Genomic DNA, 21617 nt, shown 5'->3' with positions numbered 1-21617 from the left:
TGTGTGTGTTTTGAGTGTGTTTTTTTATGTGTGTGTGTGATTGTGTGTACACAATGTGTATGATTGTGTGTACTTGTGTGTGTGTGTGTGTGTGTAGGTGTGTGCGCGTGTGTGTGCGTGTGTGTATGATTGTGTGTGTGCGTGTGTGTGCGTGTGTGTGTGTTTGTGTGTGTGGGGGTGGGTGTGTGTGTGTGTGTATGTGTATGATTGTGTGTGTGTGTGTGAGTGTGTGTGTGTGGGTGTGTGTGTGTGTGTGTAGGTGTGTACGCGTGTGTGTGTGTATGATTGTGTGTATGATTGTGTGTGCGTGTGTGAATGTGTGTGTGTGGGGGTGTGTGTGTGTGTGTGTGTGTGTAGGTGTGTATGCGTGTGTGTGTGTGTGTGTGTGTGTGTGTGTATGATTGTGTGTGTGTGTGGGTGTGTGTGTATGTGTATGATTGTGTGTGTGCGTGTGTGAGTGTGTGTGTGTGTATGATTGTGTGTGTGTGTGTGCGTGTGTGTGTGTGCATTTGAATGCTTGTTTGGTTGTTTTGAGTGTGTGTGCTCTGGGTATTTATGACATTATGAGGACCAAATGTCCTCACAGGTATAGCAATACTAGTAATTTATGATCTTGTGGGGACATTTCTGGTCCTCATGAGGAAAACAGCTCATAAATCACACAGAATTAAGTATTTTACAAATGTAAAAGTGCAGAATGTTCAGGAATGCATCATTACAGCTGTGGAGAGTCCCGATATAACATGAAAACTCGCGCGTACGTGTGTGTGTGTGTGTGTGTGTGTGTGTTCAGGTGGACATATTACAGAAGGAAGATAAAGCGCGGAGAGATTTCCTCAGCGCCAGTCCTGATAAACCCAAAACACGGGACAGCTTCAAGCTCCTCTGCGCAAAGTGCAAGATGTTTGCGTGTCAGAGCGACGACCTGCGAGTCGTGCAGGTATCACTCTCAATATTACATCCATTACAAATGTAGCAGCGAGTGACCGGCTCCAGGCGTGTGTGGTTTCTGAGTTTGCGTGATTCAATCTGTCCTTAAATGATTGAAATATTCTGCATAAGTCTGAGGGTTGTTTGTGTGTTTCAGGAGTCTCATCACATAGTTGTGGACCGCTCCATATTCTCCCGCTGCTCCAGAGATCCTCACAGAAAGCCCATCAACTTCTGTGGCTTCAGTAAGAAGGAGAAGATGCTGTGTGTGGAGTGCAAACACGACTGGGGGCTCGTCGTCTCATACCTCACCATACAGGTCACCCCTCACCGCTCTTACACTTTCATTCACTGTGTGTTTTATTACTATTGATGCTGTTCAGGAGTTTGCTCTAATTCTTAATATTTGTAGAAAATATTTTCAATATATATTTTTTATCATATTTTTTTATATAGGAATTAATATTATATATATATATATATATATATACACAGTTGAAGTCTGAATTATTAGCCCACCTGTTTTTTTTCTTCCTCAATTTCTGTTTAACAGAGAGCAGATTTCTTCAGCACATTTCTAATCATAACAGTGTTAATAACTTATCTCTAATAACTGATTTATTTTCTCTTTGTCATGATGACAGTAAATAATATTAGACTAGATATTCTTCAAGACACTTTTATACAGCTTTAAGGGACATTTAAAGGCTTCACTAGGGTAATTAGGGTAAAGTTAGAGTAATTAGGCAAGTCATTGTATAACAGTGTTTTTTTTTGTAGACTTTCAGAAACAATTATAACTTAAAAGGGCGAATAATATTGACCTTAAAAGGGTGTTTATAAATTAAAAACTGCTTTTATTCTAAGTTTTCTCCAGTTTTTCTAAGTTTTCTAAGACTTTCTCCAGAGAAAAAAAAATATTATTAGAAATCTGTATTATCTGTTAAAGAGCCCATATTATACATGAAATAGGGTCATATCTTGGTTGTAAGGGTCTCCAACAACAGTCTAATATGCATGCAAGGTCAAAAAACACTTTCATGGTCTTATAATCTGCATTTATTTTTACCTGATTATCCCAGCGACTCCTGTATGAATCGTCCAGTGATTCATTTGTTCCCAAACCCCTCCTTAGCGCGAAGCTAATCTGCGCTGATTGGACCGATGAAAGTCTGTTGCGATTGGCCGATACTGACTGCCTTACCGTACGTTCACACCGAAAGCGGCGAGAGCGTCCAAGGTCGCTCTGGCCGCCCCGGCGACAACGCTGTCTGCCTTCAGCTCCGGCAGCGAGATCGTCAAAACTCGCTACATTGATCTCGTATTTAAAGGAGCCGTTGCAGCATATCAGTTACATTCCTGCATAAAACATGTTTCTAGCGTGAAAATGTTGCGCACTTCTTATCAAATTCATATAACAAGGGAAGATCAAGTTGCGTGTGGTGTGGCGTTGCTCTATTTATCCAATATGTGTCCATATGTCTAAAATATCCTGAAGCAGCAGTACTGTTTTGTACTGTCACACTGCGTGAGATTCGCTTTTTTAAGATAAATATATATAACATTAATGAACATCAGTAACTCGCCAGTAACTTATTTAATGCATGTTCCTGTAAGAAAACATTGTAAATAATTGGAAATCCGGCGACCGCAATAATCAAACCCTTGGGAACAACTGTGGTCGGAACCAAAGTTCACAGGTCTGTGTTCCCTGAACTGCTATCAAGCGGTGGACGTCTTCATTCTGATTGCTTGCTGCCGAACCGCGTCATAGCTCATTACCATAAAGTTGACTTCATTTCAACTGTCCTCGACGCTCACACCGGCGAAGACGCGCCGCACTGCTCCTCGCCGCTTATCGTCGCCTATCGCCGCCGGCTCTCATTGAAAATGAATGACTTCCGGCTACTTTGACGCTCTCGCCGCTTACGGTGTGAACGTACGGTTATGCCACAGACAGTGTAGCTGCGTCCCAAATCGCATACTTATGCACTATTCTACGCCATTTTGTAGTATAAATAGTGTATGTAGTGTGTTCACACTGAAAACTCTAAAACAATAAGTGCACTTTAATTCCCCGGATGATGCACTCATTCAGCCGCTAAAATGAAGTGTGTAATGATGGACACTACTAGAGTAAACGAGGCAACAACTTTAATCGCACATACTTACACTTGAGAAATGGAGGAAGAAACTGATCCATGTCCTGACATGTCCGATCAGTGGTCTTTACTGATCCTTCCTTTAACAAACGAAGTATTCTTTGTAGCATGTAGTTTCCAGAAGTTTCCATCTGCTTAAAGCTGGGCTTATGCTGAGGTTTCATCTTTGGGTAGAGACTCAATAATATCCATCTGCAGTGTGACTTCAATCGACTGGCGGCATGTTTGTGTGTGTGTGTGTGTGTGTGTGTGTGTGTGTGTGTGTGGGTTTCTGTGTTAGAGGGCGGGGCTGCAGGTTTCAAATCTCCCGGGTTTGCGCGTGAATAACTTCATTGTCACGTCATGGCAAAACACCTAATGACTCGTTATCAAGACGACTCGTTTGAAGCACTATGAGTCGACTCTTTTATAGATGAATCAACAGTTTTAAACACTGTACACTAACAGATTTAAGCCTTAGCTGGATACTTCACTTCACTTAGAGCTGTGTTACACACTACATGGAAGGGCATTTTTCACAACCCATAATATGGGCTGTTTAAACAAGATTCAGGAATTTTCCACAGTATTATTAATATTTTCACAATAAACATGATGAATTAACAAAAGATGTAACTAAACACACTGTGCGCCTCTTCAGAGAGGAGATGAATGAATGTGTAATCTGTATATCCTGCATTTTAGGTTCTGGCTCAATTTTGACCATGCCTCATGTTGTCGTTGCCCAGTAATGCACAGTAAACTAATTGTTGCTCGCATTTTAAAGAGCCCATATTATGGGTTTTTGAAAATTCCCCTCCATGTAGTGTGTAACACAGCTCTAAGTGAAGTGAAGTATCCAGCTAAGGCTTAAATCTGTAAGAATACAGTGTTTAAAACTGTTGATTCATCTATAAAAGAGTCGATTCATAGTGCTTCAAACGAGTCGCCTTGATACCGACTCATTAGGTGTTTCGCCATGACGTACGAACAAAACAAAGTTTTTCACGTGCACGCGCAAATTCGGGAGATTTCAAACCTGAGGCCCCGCCCTCTGACGCAGTAACCCAGACACACACACACACCCACAAACACACGCACACAAACATGCCGGTCGATTGAAGTCACACTGCAGATGGATATATTGAGTCTCTACCCAAAGATGAAACCTCAGCATTATAGCCAAGCAGTTGGAAACTACTGGAAACTTCTGCAAACTACATGCTACAAAGAATACTTCATCTGCGTTTGTTAAAGGAAGGATCAGTAACTTACTGATGGACATCAGGATGGGTTTCTTCCATTTCTCAAGTGTAAGTACGTGCGGTTAAAGTTGTTGCCTCGTTGACTCTAGCTTGCAAATGTATTTAGTTGTGATTTGTTACTTGTAACCGAGTGTACTGTATCAGGTTAACTGGCTATATTCTCTTATCGCGTGCAAAGTCACGTTAAAAACGCGACGCGTGCTGCTTTGTTTATGGAGCTCCGTGGTAACGTTAGAGGTGTGCATACCCGCGGCTGTCCCCGCGCCAGATTTCTGCGGCGCGGGAATAAATTTCCGAATAAATCGCCGGAGCGGTCGGTAACGGGTTTGATTTGGGACGGGAGCGGGCTGCCTGAGAAAGAGAAAGATGTGTCTGCTTGGTGCTTGTGTGTTAGTGCGCACGCGCGCGTATGAGAGAGAGAGAGAGAGCGAGCGAGCGAGAGCTTTATGCTTGGTGCTGTGTGTGTGTTTATACAGATTTTCGGTTTTGTTCTCCCCCGCTCTTTAGCGGGATCGGGCGCGGCGGGCAGAATACGGGGCGGGTTCTAAGGCTAAAACCTGGCGGGTGCGGGCGGAAGCGGGAGCGTTCTCGTCCGGAGGTGTGTGTGTTTGTGTGTGTGTGGCAGCTAAAATCCACGCCTACACTATCGAGCGTGTATGAACTGTGATTACTTTTTAAATTGCTGATTAGCTATTGGCCATTTCACTCTCTGACTGAAGGCAGTCGACCAATCGCGACAGACTGTCATCGGTCCAATCAGCGCAGATTAGCTTTGCGCTAAGGAGGGGTTTGGGAACAAATGAATCACTGAACGATTCATACAGGAGTCGCTGGGATAATTAGGTAAAAATAAATGCAGATTATAAGACCATGAAAGTGTTTTTTGACCTTGCATGCATATTAGACTGTTGTTGGAGACCCTTACAACCAAGATATGACCCTATTTCATGTATAATATGGGCTCTTTAAACAATAAAAGTCCCACATACTGTTGAAGTCAGAATTATTAGCCCCCCTTTTAATATTTAATTTTATTTTTTTTTTATATTTAACAAATGATGTTGAACAGATTCGGGAAATGTTCACAGTATGTCTGATAATATCTGTTCTTCTGGAGAAAGTCTTACTTGTTTTATTTTGGGTAGAATAAAAGCAGTTCTTAATTTTTCTAACACCATTTTAACACACACATGACATTTTTCACAGTATTATGAGACAATTATTAGATCAAATTTCTGCCAAAAACATTGTGCTTATGGAACAGAAAATAATAAGCGTCAATCAAAAAACTGAAAACACATGTAATATAATAATGCACAAAAATGAAACTAAAAACAACAAGATCACATCGAAAAATCCTACTTTAGACTTTTACTTAAAATAGATTGTTAATCTGTATATCCTGCATTTTGCGTTCTGATTCAATTTTGACCATGCCTCATGTTGTCGTTGCCCCGTAACGCACGGTAAACAAATTGTTGCTCGTGTTTTAAACAATAAAAGTCCCACATACTGTTAAAGTCAGAATTATTAGCCCCCCTTTTAATTTTAAATTTTTATTTTTTTAAATATTTCCCAATTGATGTTTAGCAGATTCAGGAAATGTTCACAGTATGTCTGATAATATTTGTTCTTCTGGAGGAAGTCTTATTTGTTTTATTTTTGCTAGAATAAAAGCAGTTTTTAACTTTTTAACACCATTTTAAGCTCAATATTATTAGCCCACTTAAGCTATATGTTTTTTTTAATAGTCGAAAGAACAAACCACTGTTATACAATAACTTGCCTAATTACCCTAACCTGCCTAGTTACCCTAATTACCCTAGTGAAGCCTTTACATGTCACTTTAAGCTGTATAGAAGTGTCTTGAAGAATATCTAGTCTAATATTATTAACTGTCGTCATGACAAAGAGAAAATAAATCAGTTATTAGAGATGAGTTATTAACACTAGTATTGTTGTGATGTGATTTCAGGATCTGCCGCTGCTGAAGATCGAGAGTTTCGTGGTGCAGAATTTGGTCACTGGAGAGCAGCATTACTTCAGAAAGTGGCGCGACGTGACGTTCGCCATACGAGAGTTTGACATGACGGAGATCACACCTGAGACATGGGCGCTGGTCAACTGAGAAAAAACAGATGAACCTCACACACACACACACACACACACGTTTGTTTTTGTGAAAAGTGGGGACATTACATAGGTTTCCATTCATTTTATACTGTCCAAACCGTATATTGTATTGCCCTCACCCCCAAACCCAACCATCACAGAAGACTGTGTGCAACTTTACTCTCTGATTAAACTCATCCTGTGGGATTTATAAGCATTTTGAGAAACGAGGACAGGTGTCATTTTCACGTTTAGTGCCTTGTTTATTTTTATTTGTGCTGTCGTGTGTGTTGGTCTGAAAAGGAGGTGTGTTACAGCTCATTGTTCTCGCGTTGCTATTTTGAAGCGACTAAAAATAGTTGATAGACCGACTAAAGCTGCTTAAAAAGGCAATAGTGCAGAGTTTTATTGGTTATTTAAAGAAAATCGTTAGTTATGCGCCAGTGTTGGGTCCAAAATGCACATATAGGTTGCTTATTACACACACAGGGATGCACAGCAGCACACAGATATTTTTAAATATGAAAGATGAATGGATCTAGATGTAAAAAATATATATTGTAGTCTATATAATTGGGGGGGGGGGGGGTGATGGTGTTGCAGATAAAAGTGAAGAGGGTTGGGGAGTCATGGAAGAAAGTGAAGAGCGGGGCAGGGGTGCAAGTGAGGAAGGGGATAGGTAAAATAAGGTGCCGGATCAGATTTGAGAGGTGCCGGATCCAGCTTGTTCCAGCACAAATTAAGCCCTGCCCATAACTCATTATAAGATTAAACACAACCCTTTTAGACCATGCGCCTGGTGCACAGACCAGTTTTCCCTCCCCTAAAACAGATAGGCCTATTGCGCCATGTTAAAATGAAGCCCAATAAACGTGAATCAAAAATGAAGAAATGGAGTGATGTCAACTTTGACAGCTGCTCCTCTAGCCAATCAGACAAAGGCAATCACAACCCATCGACCAATGATGACACAGAAGGCCATCTAGATTTAAATAAAAGTCGAATGGCGTCTTTTGGAAATGGAAGCTCAGTGTGCACATGTGATCAAAGGGGGAAAGAACATTAGCATATTAAAAAATGTAAATATTTGATATTGCTAGCAATTTGTAAAACTTTTGTTCTGGTTTCAGTTTTGTGCAATCTAGTTTGAATAGTGTTTTTATTTTTGATTATTACTCTTATTATCTCTCCATATGTGAGCTCGCCATTTCTTATTCTGCATTTAGTTTATTAGTTTACAATTTTTAGGATTCACACTTTAATAACAGGCATCATAACCAGCTGCTCGAGCTTTTATCCACAGGCTAACATTATTATTTTAATTGCTTATAACTATTTATCAGAGTTGTGTCAGTATATTATTCAATGAAAGCGTGGGACAAAAAAATCATTTTCAAGGTTTACAGCGTAAAGCGCTTATTATTTTCCCATCTGTGACTGCGCTATATTGGGGATTTGTTTCTTTATGTTGCCTATTGTATTTATTCTTCTGGCTGAAGTCTTGTTGCTTTTATTTTGGCTGGAATGAAAAAAAATAATACTTAAAAAACACGTAAAATCTGCTGTGGTTAACATTATTAGCCCCCTTTATAAATTGTCAACAGAACAAACAACTGTTATACAATGACGAGCCTAATTAACCCAAGTAAGCCTTTAAATGGCAAGTTAGGGAAATGGGAAATATTTAAAAAGTCAGTGTCATTATGATCATTATTATTATTATTATTATTATTATTCGTTTTGGAAGTTTACTGCAAATGGCTGATACGGCACTTCTACTGTTGTTTTAATTGTTGTATTGTTATCGATTAATGAATGATTGATTCAATTTTCTATTTACGATAATGAATAGTACACTTATTTACAATATTCAAAAAGCCAATCATGAACTCATATGAATGTATTTAATACATTTGACATTGTGGGATTTGCTGGTGATAATAAAAATAAAATTGTCGTAAAATATGAATAGCATGAATGGAAGTTTTTGACTATTAATTATCGTTATTTATTATTGACTATTAGTTAAGAAGATCACTGGTTCGAGTCCTGGCTGGGTCAGTTGGTGTTTCTGTGTGGAGTTTGCATGTTCTCCCCATGTTGGCGTGGGTTTCCTCCGGGTGCTCTGGTTTCCAGTCCAAACACATGCGCTATAGGGGAACTGATCAACTAAACTGGCCATAGTGTATGAGTGTGTGTGGATGAGTGCGTATGGGTGTTTTGCAATATGCGGGTTGCAGCTGGAAGGCCATCGGCTGCGTTAAACATATGCTGGAATAGTTGCCGGTTCATTCTGCTGTGGCGACCCCTGATAAATAAAGGGCTTAGCTGAAGGAAACTTAATAAATAAATATTACTCATTCAAAAATTTTATTTTATTAAGAACTTTGCATTTTTTAGAATTTTACATTCATAATTTATATATAATTTACATTTAATAAACTAAACGATTAATAATGTAAAAAATGATGTAATAATGCAGAATGCTTAAATGCTTATAGATAATATTTGGTTCTGTCAATAATTGTAACTTATTGATGGAATTTAGGGCGGTGCGGTGGTGCTGTAGGTAGTGCTGTCACCTTACAGCAAGAAGGTCTTAGCTTTGAGCCTAGGCTGGGTCAGTTGGTGTTTCTGTTTGGAGTTTGCATGTTCTCCCCGTGTTGGTGTGGGTTTCCTCGGGGTGCTCTAAACACATGTTCTATAGGGGAATTTGGTAGGCTAAATTGTCCATAGTGTATGTGTCTGAATGGGAGTGTATGGGTGTTTCCCAGTGATGGGTTGCAGCCAGAAGGGCATCCACTGCATAAAACATATACTGGATAATTCGTGTTTAATTCCGTTGTGGCGACCCCTGACTAATAACAGCACTAAACTGAAAAGAAAAAGAATGAATAAAAGAATGATAGAATTTATAAACCTTAACTGAGTTGACGGTAACACTTATTCACTCATTCATTTTCTTGTCAGCTTAGTCCCTTTATTAATCCAGGGTCGCCACAGCGGAATGAACCGCCAACTTATCCAGCAAGTTTTTACACAGCGGATGCCCTTCCAGCCACAACCCATCTATGGGAAACATCCACACACACACACTCATACACTACAGACAATTTAGCCTACCCAATTCACCTGTACCGCATGTGTTTGGGGAAACCCACGCGAAGGCAGGGAGAACATGCAAACTCCACACAGAAACACCAACTGAGCCGAGGTTCGAACCAGTGACCTTCTTGCTGTGAGGCGACAGCACTACCTACTGCGCCACTGCCTCACCCATTGACGGTTGCGAAGCTGACAGTAATGAGTTGAATGTAACAAGTTCACGCTAACGAGAGTTGACGATATCAGAATTGATGGTAGCAAGAGTTGATATCAGAGTTGACGATAACAGAGTTGACGATAACAGAGTTGACGGTATCAGAGTTGACGGTATCAGAGTTGACGGTATCAGAGTTGACGGTATCAGAGTTGTAACAGAGTTGACTGTAACAAGTTGACGTTAACAAGAGTTGACGATATCGGAGTTGACGGTAACAAATGACGATAACAGAGTTGACGGTAATGAGTTGACTGTAACAAGTTGACGTTAACAAGAGTTAACGGTATCAGAGTTGACGATATTAGAGTTGACGGTAACAAAAGTTTACTTTAACAAGAGTTGATATCAGAGTTGACGATATAAGAGTTGACGGTAACAGAGTTGACGATATTAGAGTTGACGGTAACAGAGTTGACGATATCAGAGTTGACGGTAACAGAGTTGACGATATTAGAGTTGACGGTATCAGAGTTGACGATATCAGAGTTGACGGTAACAGAGTTGACGATATTAGAGTTGACGGTATCAGAGTTGACGGTATCAGAGTTGACGATATTAGAGTTGACGGTAACAGAGTTGACGATATTAGAGTTGACGATATTAGAGTTGACGGTAACAAAAGTTGACTGTAACAAGAGTTGATATCAGAGTTGACGGTATCAGAGTTGACGATATTAGAGTTGACGGTAACAGAGTTGACGATATTAGAGTTGACGGTAACAGAGTTGACGATATTAGAGTTGACGATATTAGAGTTGACGGTAACAAAAGTTGACTGTAACAAGAGTTGATATCAGAGTTGACGGTATCAGAGTTGACGATATTAGAGTTGACGGTAACAGAGTTGAGGATATTAGAGTTGACGGTAACAGAGTTGACGGTAACAGAGTTGACGATATTAGAGTTGACGGTAACAGAGTTGACGGTATCAGAGTTGACGATATTAGACTTGACGGTATCAGAGTTGACGATATTAGAGTTGACGGTAACAGAGTTGACGGTAACAGAGTTGACGATATTAGAGTTGACGGTAACAGAGTTGACGGTATCAGAGTTGACGATATTAGACTTGACGGTAACAGAGTTGACGATATTAGAGTTGATGGTAACAGAATTGACCGTGACGAGTTGACGGTAACAAAAGTTGACGATAACGAGAGTTGATGATATCTTAGTTGACGATATTAGAGTTGACGGTAACAAAAGTTGACTGTTACAAGAGTTGATAACAGAGTTGACGGTAACAGAGTTGACGGTATCAGAGTTGACGATATTAGACTTGACGGTATCAGAGTTTACGATATTAGAGTTGACGGTAACAAAGTTGACGGTAACAAAGTTGACGGTAACAAAGTTGACGGTAACAGAGTTGACGATATTAGAGTTGACGGTAACAGAGTTGACGGTATCAGAGTTGACGGTATCAGAGTTGACGATATTAGAGTTGACGGTATCAGAGTTGACGATATTAGAGTTGACGGTAACAGAGTTGACGATATTAGAGTTGACGGTAACAGAGTTGACGGTAACAGAGTTGACGATATTAGAGTTGACGGTATCAGAGTTGACGATATTAGAGTTGACGGTAACAGAGTTGACGGTATCTTAGTTGACGATATTAGAGTTGACGGTAACAAAAGTTGCCTGTTACAAGAGTTGATAACAGAGTTGACGGTAACAGAGTTGATGGTAACAGAATTGACCGTGACGAGTTGACAGTAACAAGTTGACGGTAACAAAAGTTGACGATAACGAGAGTTGATGATATCATAGTTGACGGTAACAGAGTTGACGATATAAGAGTTGACGGTAACAGAGTTGACGATATTAGAGTTGACGGTAACAGAGTTATTGATATTAGAGTTGACGGTAACAGAGTTGACGGTAACAGAGTTGACGATATTAGAGTTGACGGTAACAGAGTTGACGATATCAGAGTTGACGATATTAGAGTTGACGGTAACAGAGTTATCGATATTAGAGTTGACGGTAACAGAGTTGACGGTAACAGAGTTGACGATATTAGAGTTGACGGTAACAGAGTTGACGATATCAGAGTTGACGATATTAGAGTTGACGGTAACAGAGTTGACGATATCAGAGTTGACGGTAACAGAGTTGACGATATTAGAGTTGACGGTAACAGAGTTGACGATATCAGAGTTGACGATATAAGAGTTGACGGTAACAGAGTTGACGATATTAGAGTTGACGGTAACAGAGTTGACGATATCAGAGATGACGGTAACAGAGTTGACGATATTAGAGTTGACGGTAACAGAGTTGACGATATCAGAGTTGACGGTAACAGAGTTGACGATATTAGAGTTGACGGTATCAGAGTTGACGATATTAGAGTTGACGGTAACAGAGTTGACGATATTAGAGTTGACGATATTAGAGTTGACGATATTAGAGTTGACGGTAACAAAACTTGACTGTAACAAGAGTTGATATCAGAGTTGACGGTATCAGAGTTGACGATATTAGAGTTGACGGTAACAGAGTTGACGGTATCAGAGTTGACGATATTAGAGTTGACGGTAACAGAGTTGACGGTAACAGAGTTGACGATATTAGAGTTGCCGGTAACAGAGTTGACGGTATCAGAGTTGACGATATAAGAGTTGACGGTAACAGAGTTGACGATATTAGAGTTGACGGTAACAGAGTTGACGGTATCAGAGTTGACGATATTAGAGTTGACGGTAACAGAGTTGACGATATTAGAGTTGACGGTATCAGAGTTGACGGTATCAGAGTTGACGGTAACAGAGTTGACGGTATCTTAGTTGACGATATTAGAGTTGACGTTAACAAAAGTTGACTGTTACAAGAGTTGATAACAGAGTTGACGGTAACAGAGTTGATGGTAACAGAATTGACCTTGACGAGTTGACAGTAACAAGTTGACGGTAACAAAAGTTGACGATAACGAGAGTTGATGATATCTTAGTTGACGATATTAGAGTTGACGGTAACAGAGTTGACGATATTAGAGTTGACGGTATCAGAGTTGACGATATTAGAGTTGACGGTAACAGAGTTGACGGTATCTTAGTTGACGATATTAGAGTTGACGGTAACAAAAGTTGACTGTTACAAGAGTTGATAACAGAGTTGACGGTAACAGAGTTGACGGTATCAGAGTTGACGATATTAGAGTTGACGGTAACAGAGTTGACGGTAACAGAGTTGACGATATTAGAGTTGACGGTAACAGAGTTGACGGTATCAGAGTTGACGATATCAGAGTTGACGGTATCAGAGTTGACGATATTAGAGTTGACGGTAACGGAGTTGACGATATTAGAGTTGACGGTAACAGAGTTGACGGTAACAGAGTTGACGATATTAGAGTTGACGGTATCAGAGTTGACGATATTAGAGTTGACGGTAACAGAGTTGACGGTATCTTAGTTGACGATATTACAGTTGACGGTAACAAAAGTTGACTGTTACAAGAGTTGATAACAGAGTTGACGGTAACAGAGTTGATGGTAACAGAATTGACCGTGACGAGTTGACAGTAACAAGTTGACGGTAACAAAAGTTGACGATAACGAGAGTTGATGATATCATAGTTGACGGTAACAGAGTTGACGATATAAGAGTTGACGGTAACAGAGATGACGATATTAGAGTTGACGGTAACAGAGTTATCGATATTAGAGTTGACGGTAACAGAGTTGACGGTAACAGAGTTGACGATATTAGAGTTGACGGTAACAGAGTTGACGATATCAGAGTTGACGATATTAGAGTTGACGGTAACAGAGTTGACGATATCAGAGTTGACGGTAACAGAGTTGACGATATAAGAGTTGACGGTAACAGAGTTGACGATATTAGAGTTGACGGTAACAGAGTTGACGATATCAGAGTTGACGGTAACAGAGTTGACGGTAACAGAGTTGACGATATCAGAGTTGACGGTAACAGAGTTGACGATATCAGAGTTGACGGTAACAGACTTGACGATATTAGAGTTGACGGTATCAGAGTTGACGATATTAGAGTTGACGGTAACAGAGTTGACGATATTAGAGTTGACGATATTAGAGTTGACGGTAACAAAAGTTGACTGTAACAAGAGTTGATATCAGAGTTGACGGTATCAGAGTTGACGATATTAGAGTTGACGGTAACAGAGTTGACGATATTAGAGTTGACGGTAACAGAGTTGACGATATTAGAGTTGACGATATTAGAGTTGACGGTAACAAAAGTTGACTGTAACAAGAGTTGATATCAGAGTTGACGATATTAGAGTTGACGGTAACAGAGTTGAGGATATTAGAGTTGACGGTAACAGAGTTGACGGTAACAGAGTTGACGATATTAGAGTTGACGGTAACAGAGTTGACGGTATCAGAGTTGACGATATTAGACTTGACGGTATCAGAGTTGACGATATTAGAGTTGACGGTAACAGAGTTGACGATATTAGAGTTGACGGTAACAGAGTTGACGGTATCAGAGTTGACGATATTAGAGTTGACGGTATTAGAGTTGACGATATGAGAGTTGACGGTAACAGAGTTGACGATATTAGAGTTGACGGTAACAGAGTTGACGATATTAGAGTTGACGGTATCAGAGTTGACGATATTAGAGTTGACGGTAACAGAGTTGACGGTATCTTAGTTGACGATATTAGAGTTGACGGTAACAAAAGTTGACTGTTACAAGAGTTGATAACAGAGTTGACGGTAACAGAGTTGATGGTAACAGAATTGACCGTGACGAGTTGACAGTAACAAGTTGACGGTAACAAAAGTTGACGATAACGAGAGTTGATGATATCTTAGTTGACGATATTAGAGTTGACGGTAACAAAAGTTGACTGTTACAAGAGTTGATAACAGAGTTGACGGTAACAGAGTTGACGGTATCAGAGTTGACGATATTAGACTTGACGGTATCAGAGTTGACGATATTAGAGTTGACGGTAACAGAGTTGACGGTAACAGAGTTGACGATATTAGAGTTGACGGTAACAGAGTTGACGGTATCAGAGTTGACGGTATCAGAGTTGACGATATTAGAGTTGACGGTTTCAGAGTTGACGATATTAGAGTTGACGGTATCAGAGTTGACGATATTAGAGTTGACGGTAACAGAGTTGACGATATTAGAGTTGACGGTAACAGAGTTGACGGTAACAGAGTTGACGATATTAGAGTTGACGGTATCAGAGTTGACGATATTAGAGTTGACGGTAACAGAGTTGACGGTATCTTAGTTGAGGATATTAGAGTTGACGGTAACAAAAGTTGACTGTTACAAGAGTTGATAACAGAGTTGACGGTAACAGAGTTGATGGTAACAGAATTGACCGTGACGAGTTGACAGTAACAAGTTGACGGTAACAAAAGTTGACGATAACGAGAGTTGATGATATCTTAGTTGACGATATTAGAGTTGACGGTAACAAAAGTTGACTGTTACAAGAGTTGATAACAGAGTTGACGGTAACAGAGTTGACGGTATCAGAGTTGACGATATTAGACTTGACGGTATCAGAGTTGACGATATTAGAGTTGACGGTAACAGAGTTGACGGTAACAGAGTTGACGGTAACAGAGTTGACGATATTAGAGTTGACGGTAACAGAGTTGACGGTATTAGAGTTGACGATATTAGAGTTGACGGTAACAGAGTTGACGATATTAGAGTTGACGGTAACAGAGTTGACGGTAACAGAGTTGACGATATTAGAGTTGACGGTATCAGAGTTGACGATATTAGAGTTGACGGTAACAGAGTTGACGGTATCAGAGTTGACGATATTAGACTTGACGGTAACAGAGTTGACGATATTAGAGTTGATGGTAACAGAGTTGACGATATTAGAGTTGATGGTAACAGAATTGACCGTGACGAGTTGACAGTAACAAGTTGACGGTAACAAAAGTTGACGATAACGAGAGTTGATGATATCATAGTTGACGGTAACAGAGTTGAGCAGAACGCAGAGACACACACAAAATGTGTTTTTAGCACTCAAATTACTAATAATACAGAAAATAGATGATAATGCTAATGTTTATTTAAATTAGTAGAGCAAACATACGCAAAAGATGACAATTAGACTTAATTGTTTAATGAAGCTGAATGTGTGATTCAGGAGGCGGAGACAGAGACAGATAGCTCTAGTGAAGTCTTTAAGTTCATATTAACAAGACTAAAGCAGGTCGCACACCAGAAGCGCCGCTCGGCGCCGCGACACGGCGCGTACATGACAGATTAAAGTATCGCACACCAGACGCGCACATTCGAATGATATTTAACATGAAACTAATCAGATGGCGCTCTGTGGCGCGGCTGAAAAATGAACTGCGTCCTGAGCCGTCGCCGGGCGCCGCCGACTTGCGGCGCCGGTGTGTGTATCCTGATAGAAACCTATGATTAGAATTCTAAAATACATGGCGCTGCGTGGCGCTGCGCGGCGCGCCGCCGAGCGTCGCTTCTGGTGTGCGACCTGCTTAAATCTCCCAAACACAGGATATTTTAGATGTGTGTTCATCATGAATAACAGGAGTGACTAAAGTCTACAGTGCATCTTCAGGACGCATCCTGCAGCCGCTCATCATTGTGTGGAGGAAAAGTGTTTAATTGCTCTGAAATCAGTTGTGGGTGTAAAGAATGTTCCAGAAATCTGACAGATTCTGCTGTGGTTCTCTTGACGGATGATCTGCTCTGTGAGCTGGAAAATAGTTCAATTAAAACAATTAATGGCGTCTATAAAGTGGAGAGTTAATGATGCTTAAAACTCCCAGCATACACTGCACCCAGAGCTGAGGCGGAGTGTGTGACGTCTGAGGAAAACAGTAGTGTGTGTGTGTGTGTCTGTTTGTGCATGTCTAAATGTCTTTGTATTTTGTGTGTGTTTGTGTTTATTTGCGCATGTCTAATTGTGTGTTTTAATTTGTGTGTGTGTGTGTGTGTGTGTGTGTCTGTTTGTGCATGTCTAAATATGTTTGTATTTTGTGTGTGTGTGTGTGTTTATTTGTGCAGATCTAAGTGTGTGTTTGTATCTTTGTGTGTATGTTCATGTCTGTGTGTGTGTGTGTTTGTATCTGTGTATATGTATTTACGTGTGTGTCTGTTTGTGCATGTTTAAGTGTTTGTTTGTATCTTTGTGTGTATGTTCATGTCTCTGTGTGTGTTTTTGCATGTCTTAGGGTGTGTATCTGTGCCTATGTTTGTGTTAATGTGTGTATGTGTGTGTTTTGTATTGGTTTGTGCATGTCTAAGTGTATATTTGTATCTTTGTATGTTTGTGTGTGTGTTTGTGCATGTCTAAGTGTGTGTTTGTATCTTTGTATGTTCGTGTGTGTGTGTGTGTGTTTGCATGTCTAAGTGTGTGTATCTGCCTATATTTGTGTTTTTTTGTGTGTGTCTGTTTTTGCATGTCTAAGTGTGTGCTTGTGTGTGTGTTTGTGCATATCTAAGTGTGTGTTTGTATCTTTGTGTGTATGTTTGTGTGTGTGTGTTAGTGCATGTCTAAGTGTGTGTTTGTATCTTAGTTTGTGTGTGTGTGTTTGCATGTCTAACTGTGTGTTTGTATCTTTGTGGGAATGTTTGTGTGTGTGTGTTTGTGCATATCTATGTGTGTGTTTGTATCTTTGTGTGTATGTTTGTGTGTTTGTGCATGTCTGAGTGTGTGTTTGTATCTTAGTTTGTGTGTGTGTGTTTGCATGTCTGTGTGTTTGTATCTTTGTGGGAATGTTTGTGTGTGTGTGTGTTTGTGCATGTCTAAGTGTGTGTTTGTATCTTTGTGTATGTTTGTGTTTATTTGTGTGTGTGTTTGAGTGTGTGTGCGCATGTCTAAGTGTGTGTTTGTGTACATATGTGTGTTTATGCGCATGTCTGTTTTTGTGCTAGTGTGTCTGTGTATGTGTTCATGTACGCTCATGTATGTATGTGTGTGTGTGTGTGTTGATTGTGAGGGTCTGATTTAAATATTCATGCCCTTTCAGCCGTTAGTTCAGATCATTTTAAAATACAACATATATATATATATATATATATATATATAACACACAGCATCAGATTTAACAGTGCAGATGTTTAGAATAAGGTCAGGAGAATATGTCTTTGTCCCCCTCACACACACACACACACACACACACACACAGAGAGGCGGCATGTGTGATGTAAATGTGAGCCGGAGTGAAGGCATCTCTCAGCTCCTCCTTCATTCTAGAACACAGGACTTCATGTCATTGTAATTCATGTTGCCTAGCAACGCGGGAGTCGTCATAGCGGCCCAACAATAAAGAGATGACATGTACAGTGATGTGCAGAGCGCCTTAACGCAGAGATCCGCCATCTTTCCCCGCTCATCTGTGCTGCTGGAGGATCACAATCACACACACACACACACCCCATCAGCGCACACAAACCCAGACTGCACTAAACACAAATAAAGCGGAGACGCACAGACGGTCACAGTTCAAAAAGGATCACATTTAATCAACAAGCCATCCTAAGAGTCTCTTACTCATCAAGACAGAGGCGTCACAACAGCAATAAACAAACTGATTTATCTTTAAAGTCTTCAGCTTAAAAACAAAACACTTCTACCCATGCAACAGAAAGGTGGCTTAAAGGAGGCGCCCGGGCGGAGAGTGGCGCGTCTGTCATCATTTACTCGCCCTCGGGTGGAGGAGTCCTGCGCTTCCATATGGAGATGCTCATTAGACACTGGCATGATTTGAGGATGAAGCAGAGTTTCCAGTGGATGAGGAGCGGGAGAGACGTGTAGTGTGTGTATAGACGTGTTGGACTGTTGGTCTCGTAACACTAGCTGTGTTTCCATTCAGAGATGTGAAGTAGATTCATGCGCAATACTGGAATATCACATTAAACATCAGCGGAGGAAGCAGAGTTTGCATTCGATGAGAAACTAAGTGAAGTTTATTTATAAACAAATGTCGAGAGGATCACGTGCTTATGATTGTTCACAGCTGTTCCAACTTTAGCTAATGACTGATTATCCTATCAGACGATCCTTAACTCAGTATAAATAACCAGACTTTTCTCATCTCAATATCTCCGTCTTGAAGAAACCCCCCCCACCCAACCCTACTTTCCCTCCTTTCAAACGGGCGTCACGGTGGCCAGCGCTGTTGCCTCACAGCAAGAATGCCCCTGCTTTAATTCCTTTCCAAACCAGACGGCATTTCTGCGCGGAGTTTTGCTCGTTCTCCCCGTGGTCGCGTGGGTTTTCCCCGGGTCCTCCGGTTTCCCCCCACAGTTCAAAAACAAGCACCCTAAACAATTAATCCAAATACTTTAGCCAAACTCTGAGCACACCTTCAGCATCCATATCTGACACTTAGCTACAACAAGCAAGAGGGGGAGTCATCGAGATCTACCTGAGCTCAAACTCCCCTCTCGCCTTGCAACGGGAGGGAGCCCAGGGCTCGAGGATCTTATGAGCTCAGGGCTCTCTCCCGGGACAGCACGCCAAACACGCTTGTATAGACATCTAAACGCAGACAGCTTGGCTAAACCAAGGCTTAACTTGAGCTGTCAGTGAAAATCTTTTAGACGTGGTAAGTAATGTGTATGTCTATAGCGCATGTATCATGTATCAATCATGAGGGGGGTCTCTCCACACCACCACCAGTGTGCAGCTCCACTTGGATGATGCTCCGGCAGCCACCGGACAACAGCGCCAGTGCTTCACCACACACCAGCTGTAGGGGGAGTGGAGAGACAGTGATGGAGCCAATTCAGTGGATGGAGATGATTGGGAGGCCATGATGGGTAAGGGCTGATGGAAAGAATTTGGCCAGGATATTAGGGTTACACCCCTACTCTTTACTAGAAGTTCATTTATTCATTCATTCATTTTCTGCCGCTTTTCTGACATCTGGTCGCGGGTGCAGCAGTCTTAGGAGAGAACCCCAGACTTCCCTCTCCCCAGATACTTCCTCCAGGGAAATGCCGAGCCGTTCCTAGGCCAGCCGAGAGACATAGTCCCTCCAGCATGTCCTGGGTCTTCCCTGAGGTCTCCTCCTGGTGGGACATGCCTGGAACACCTCCCTAGGTAGGCGTCCAGTAGGCATCTGAAACAGATGCCCGAGCCACCTCAGCTGACTTCTCTGGATGTGGAAGAGCAGCTACTCTACTCCGAGCTCCTCCGGGTGTCAGAGCTCCTCACCCTATCCAGAAGAGTGCACCCTGCCACCCTGCGAAGGAAACTCATTTTGGCTGCTTGTATCTGAGATCTTCTCCTTTCAGTCGTGACCCAAAGCTCATGATCATAGGTGAGGGCAAGAACGTAGATTGACTGGTAAATTGAGAGTTTTGCCTTTCGGCTCAGCTCCTTCTTCACCACAACGGACCGGTACATTGACTGCATTACTGCTGCAGCTGCACCGATCCACCTGTCAATCTCACGTTCCATCCTTCCCTCACTCGTGAACAAAACCCCGAGATACTTGAACTCCTCCACTTGGGGTAAGGACTTTCCTCCAACCTGGAGATGGCAAACCACCTTTCTCCAGTGGAGCACCATGGCCTCGAAGTTGGAGGTGCTGATTCTCATCCCAGCCACGTCACACTCCGCAGCAAACCGCCCTAGTGGATGCTGAATGTCCATGTTCAATAAAGCCAACAGAACAACATCGTCTGCGAATAACAGAGATGAGATCCTGTGGTGCCCGAACCAGACCCCCTCCAGCCCAAGGCTGCACTTTAAAATTCTGTCCATAAATATTCTGAACAGAACTGGTGACAAAGAGCAGCCCTGCCGGAGACTTTACCAGAAGTGCCATGGGATTATCAATGAGCACAGAGCGTCAGAACCTCACTTAATAAACTAGATTAGTCACCAAACAGACAGGATTCACATGTGTCCTCATCTAATTCTGTTTATTTGATGACTGGTCTAGTTTTGGCCTATTCTTAGACATCCTATAGACTTCCACTGACAGCCCAAATTTAGCCTTGTTTTAGCCAAGGCGACTGTTTAGGCATCTATTAAAACAAGAAATGCCTGCTGGGGACCCTCAAACACATGTATATCTGATCAGCATCTGGCAGAAACCAAACCACATCATGCAGACTGATGAAGCGCACGAGTTTACTCACTAGATCTGTTTACATGGTAGCTAATGTGCATATGTTCTTGTTAAATAAAAGGTTTGGGTGGCGCAGTGGGTAGCACTGTGGCCTCACAGCAAGAAGGTCGCTGGTTTGAGTCTGGGATCAGTTGATGTTTCTGTGTGGAGTTTGCATGTTCTCCCTGTGTTGGCGTGGGTTTCCTCCGGTTTCCAGTCCAAACACATGCGCTATAGGGGGACTGATGAACTAAATTGGCCGTAGTGTATTGGTGTTTTCCAGTACTGGGTTTCATCCGCTGTGTTAAACATAAGCTGGAATAGTTGGCAGTTCATTCTGCTGTGGCGATCTATGGTGAATAAGGGACTAAGCTGAAGGAAAATGAATGAGTAATCCAAAATGCGCATTTAAACAGGTGGATGGAAACACAGCTAGTGATTTTCTAATGTGTGACGAGAAAGGAACGACTGAATTCATCATCATCATCATCATCATCATCGTGTCTCCCGAAGCCAAACGATGGCCTGTGATTAATGGGATCATGCTGTAATACAGTTTGTTTTGTCATTTCAGAGTTTGACAGAGCACCTCCACTTCAGTGCATCTTCCTCCTCAGCTTGTCTTCGGCATGAACAGCAGGGTTTGGAGAGGTGTAAGGGTGAGTAAATGATGACCAAACACTGCATCTCCGCTGATCTGCTCCTTTAATCTGGGATGGGGTCCTGATACGACTCGAATCAAGTCTCTGTTTCTCTGTCCGTGGTGTTT

The 21617-nt window shown here is 41.5% G+C and overlaps 2 protein-coding genes across 2 annotated transcripts in view; both read left to right on the top strand.

Moving 5' to 3' along the window:
- The window catches only part of rigi (RNA sensor RIG-I), a gene marked incomplete in the record, with an annotated part of 26341 nt that extends 19676 nt beyond the window's left edge, over positions 1 to 6665 (top strand). Inside the window, 3 exon segments of the mRNA NM_001306095.1 lie at positions 794 to 940; positions 1088 to 1249; positions 6312 to 6665. Coding sequence (NP_001293024.1) covers positions 794 to 940; positions 1088 to 1249; positions 6312 to 6464 — 462 coding nt within the window.
- Positions 1 to 21617, top strand: part of fhip1ab (FHF complex subunit HOOK interacting protein 1Ab) — a 446377-nt gene that overhangs the window by 289296 nt on the left and 135464 nt on the right. The window lies entirely within an intron of this gene.

The sequence above is a fragment of the Danio rerio genome, chromosome 23 (genome assembly GCF_049306965.1).
Source record: "Danio rerio strain Tuebingen ecotype United States chromosome 23, GRCz12tu, whole genome shotgun sequence".
Lineage (NCBI taxonomy): Eukaryota > Metazoa > Chordata > Actinopteri > Cypriniformes > Danionidae > Danio > Danio rerio.
The sequence above is the reverse complement of the archived record's forward strand: the minus strand, read 5'-3'. Positions and strand labels throughout refer to the sequence as shown.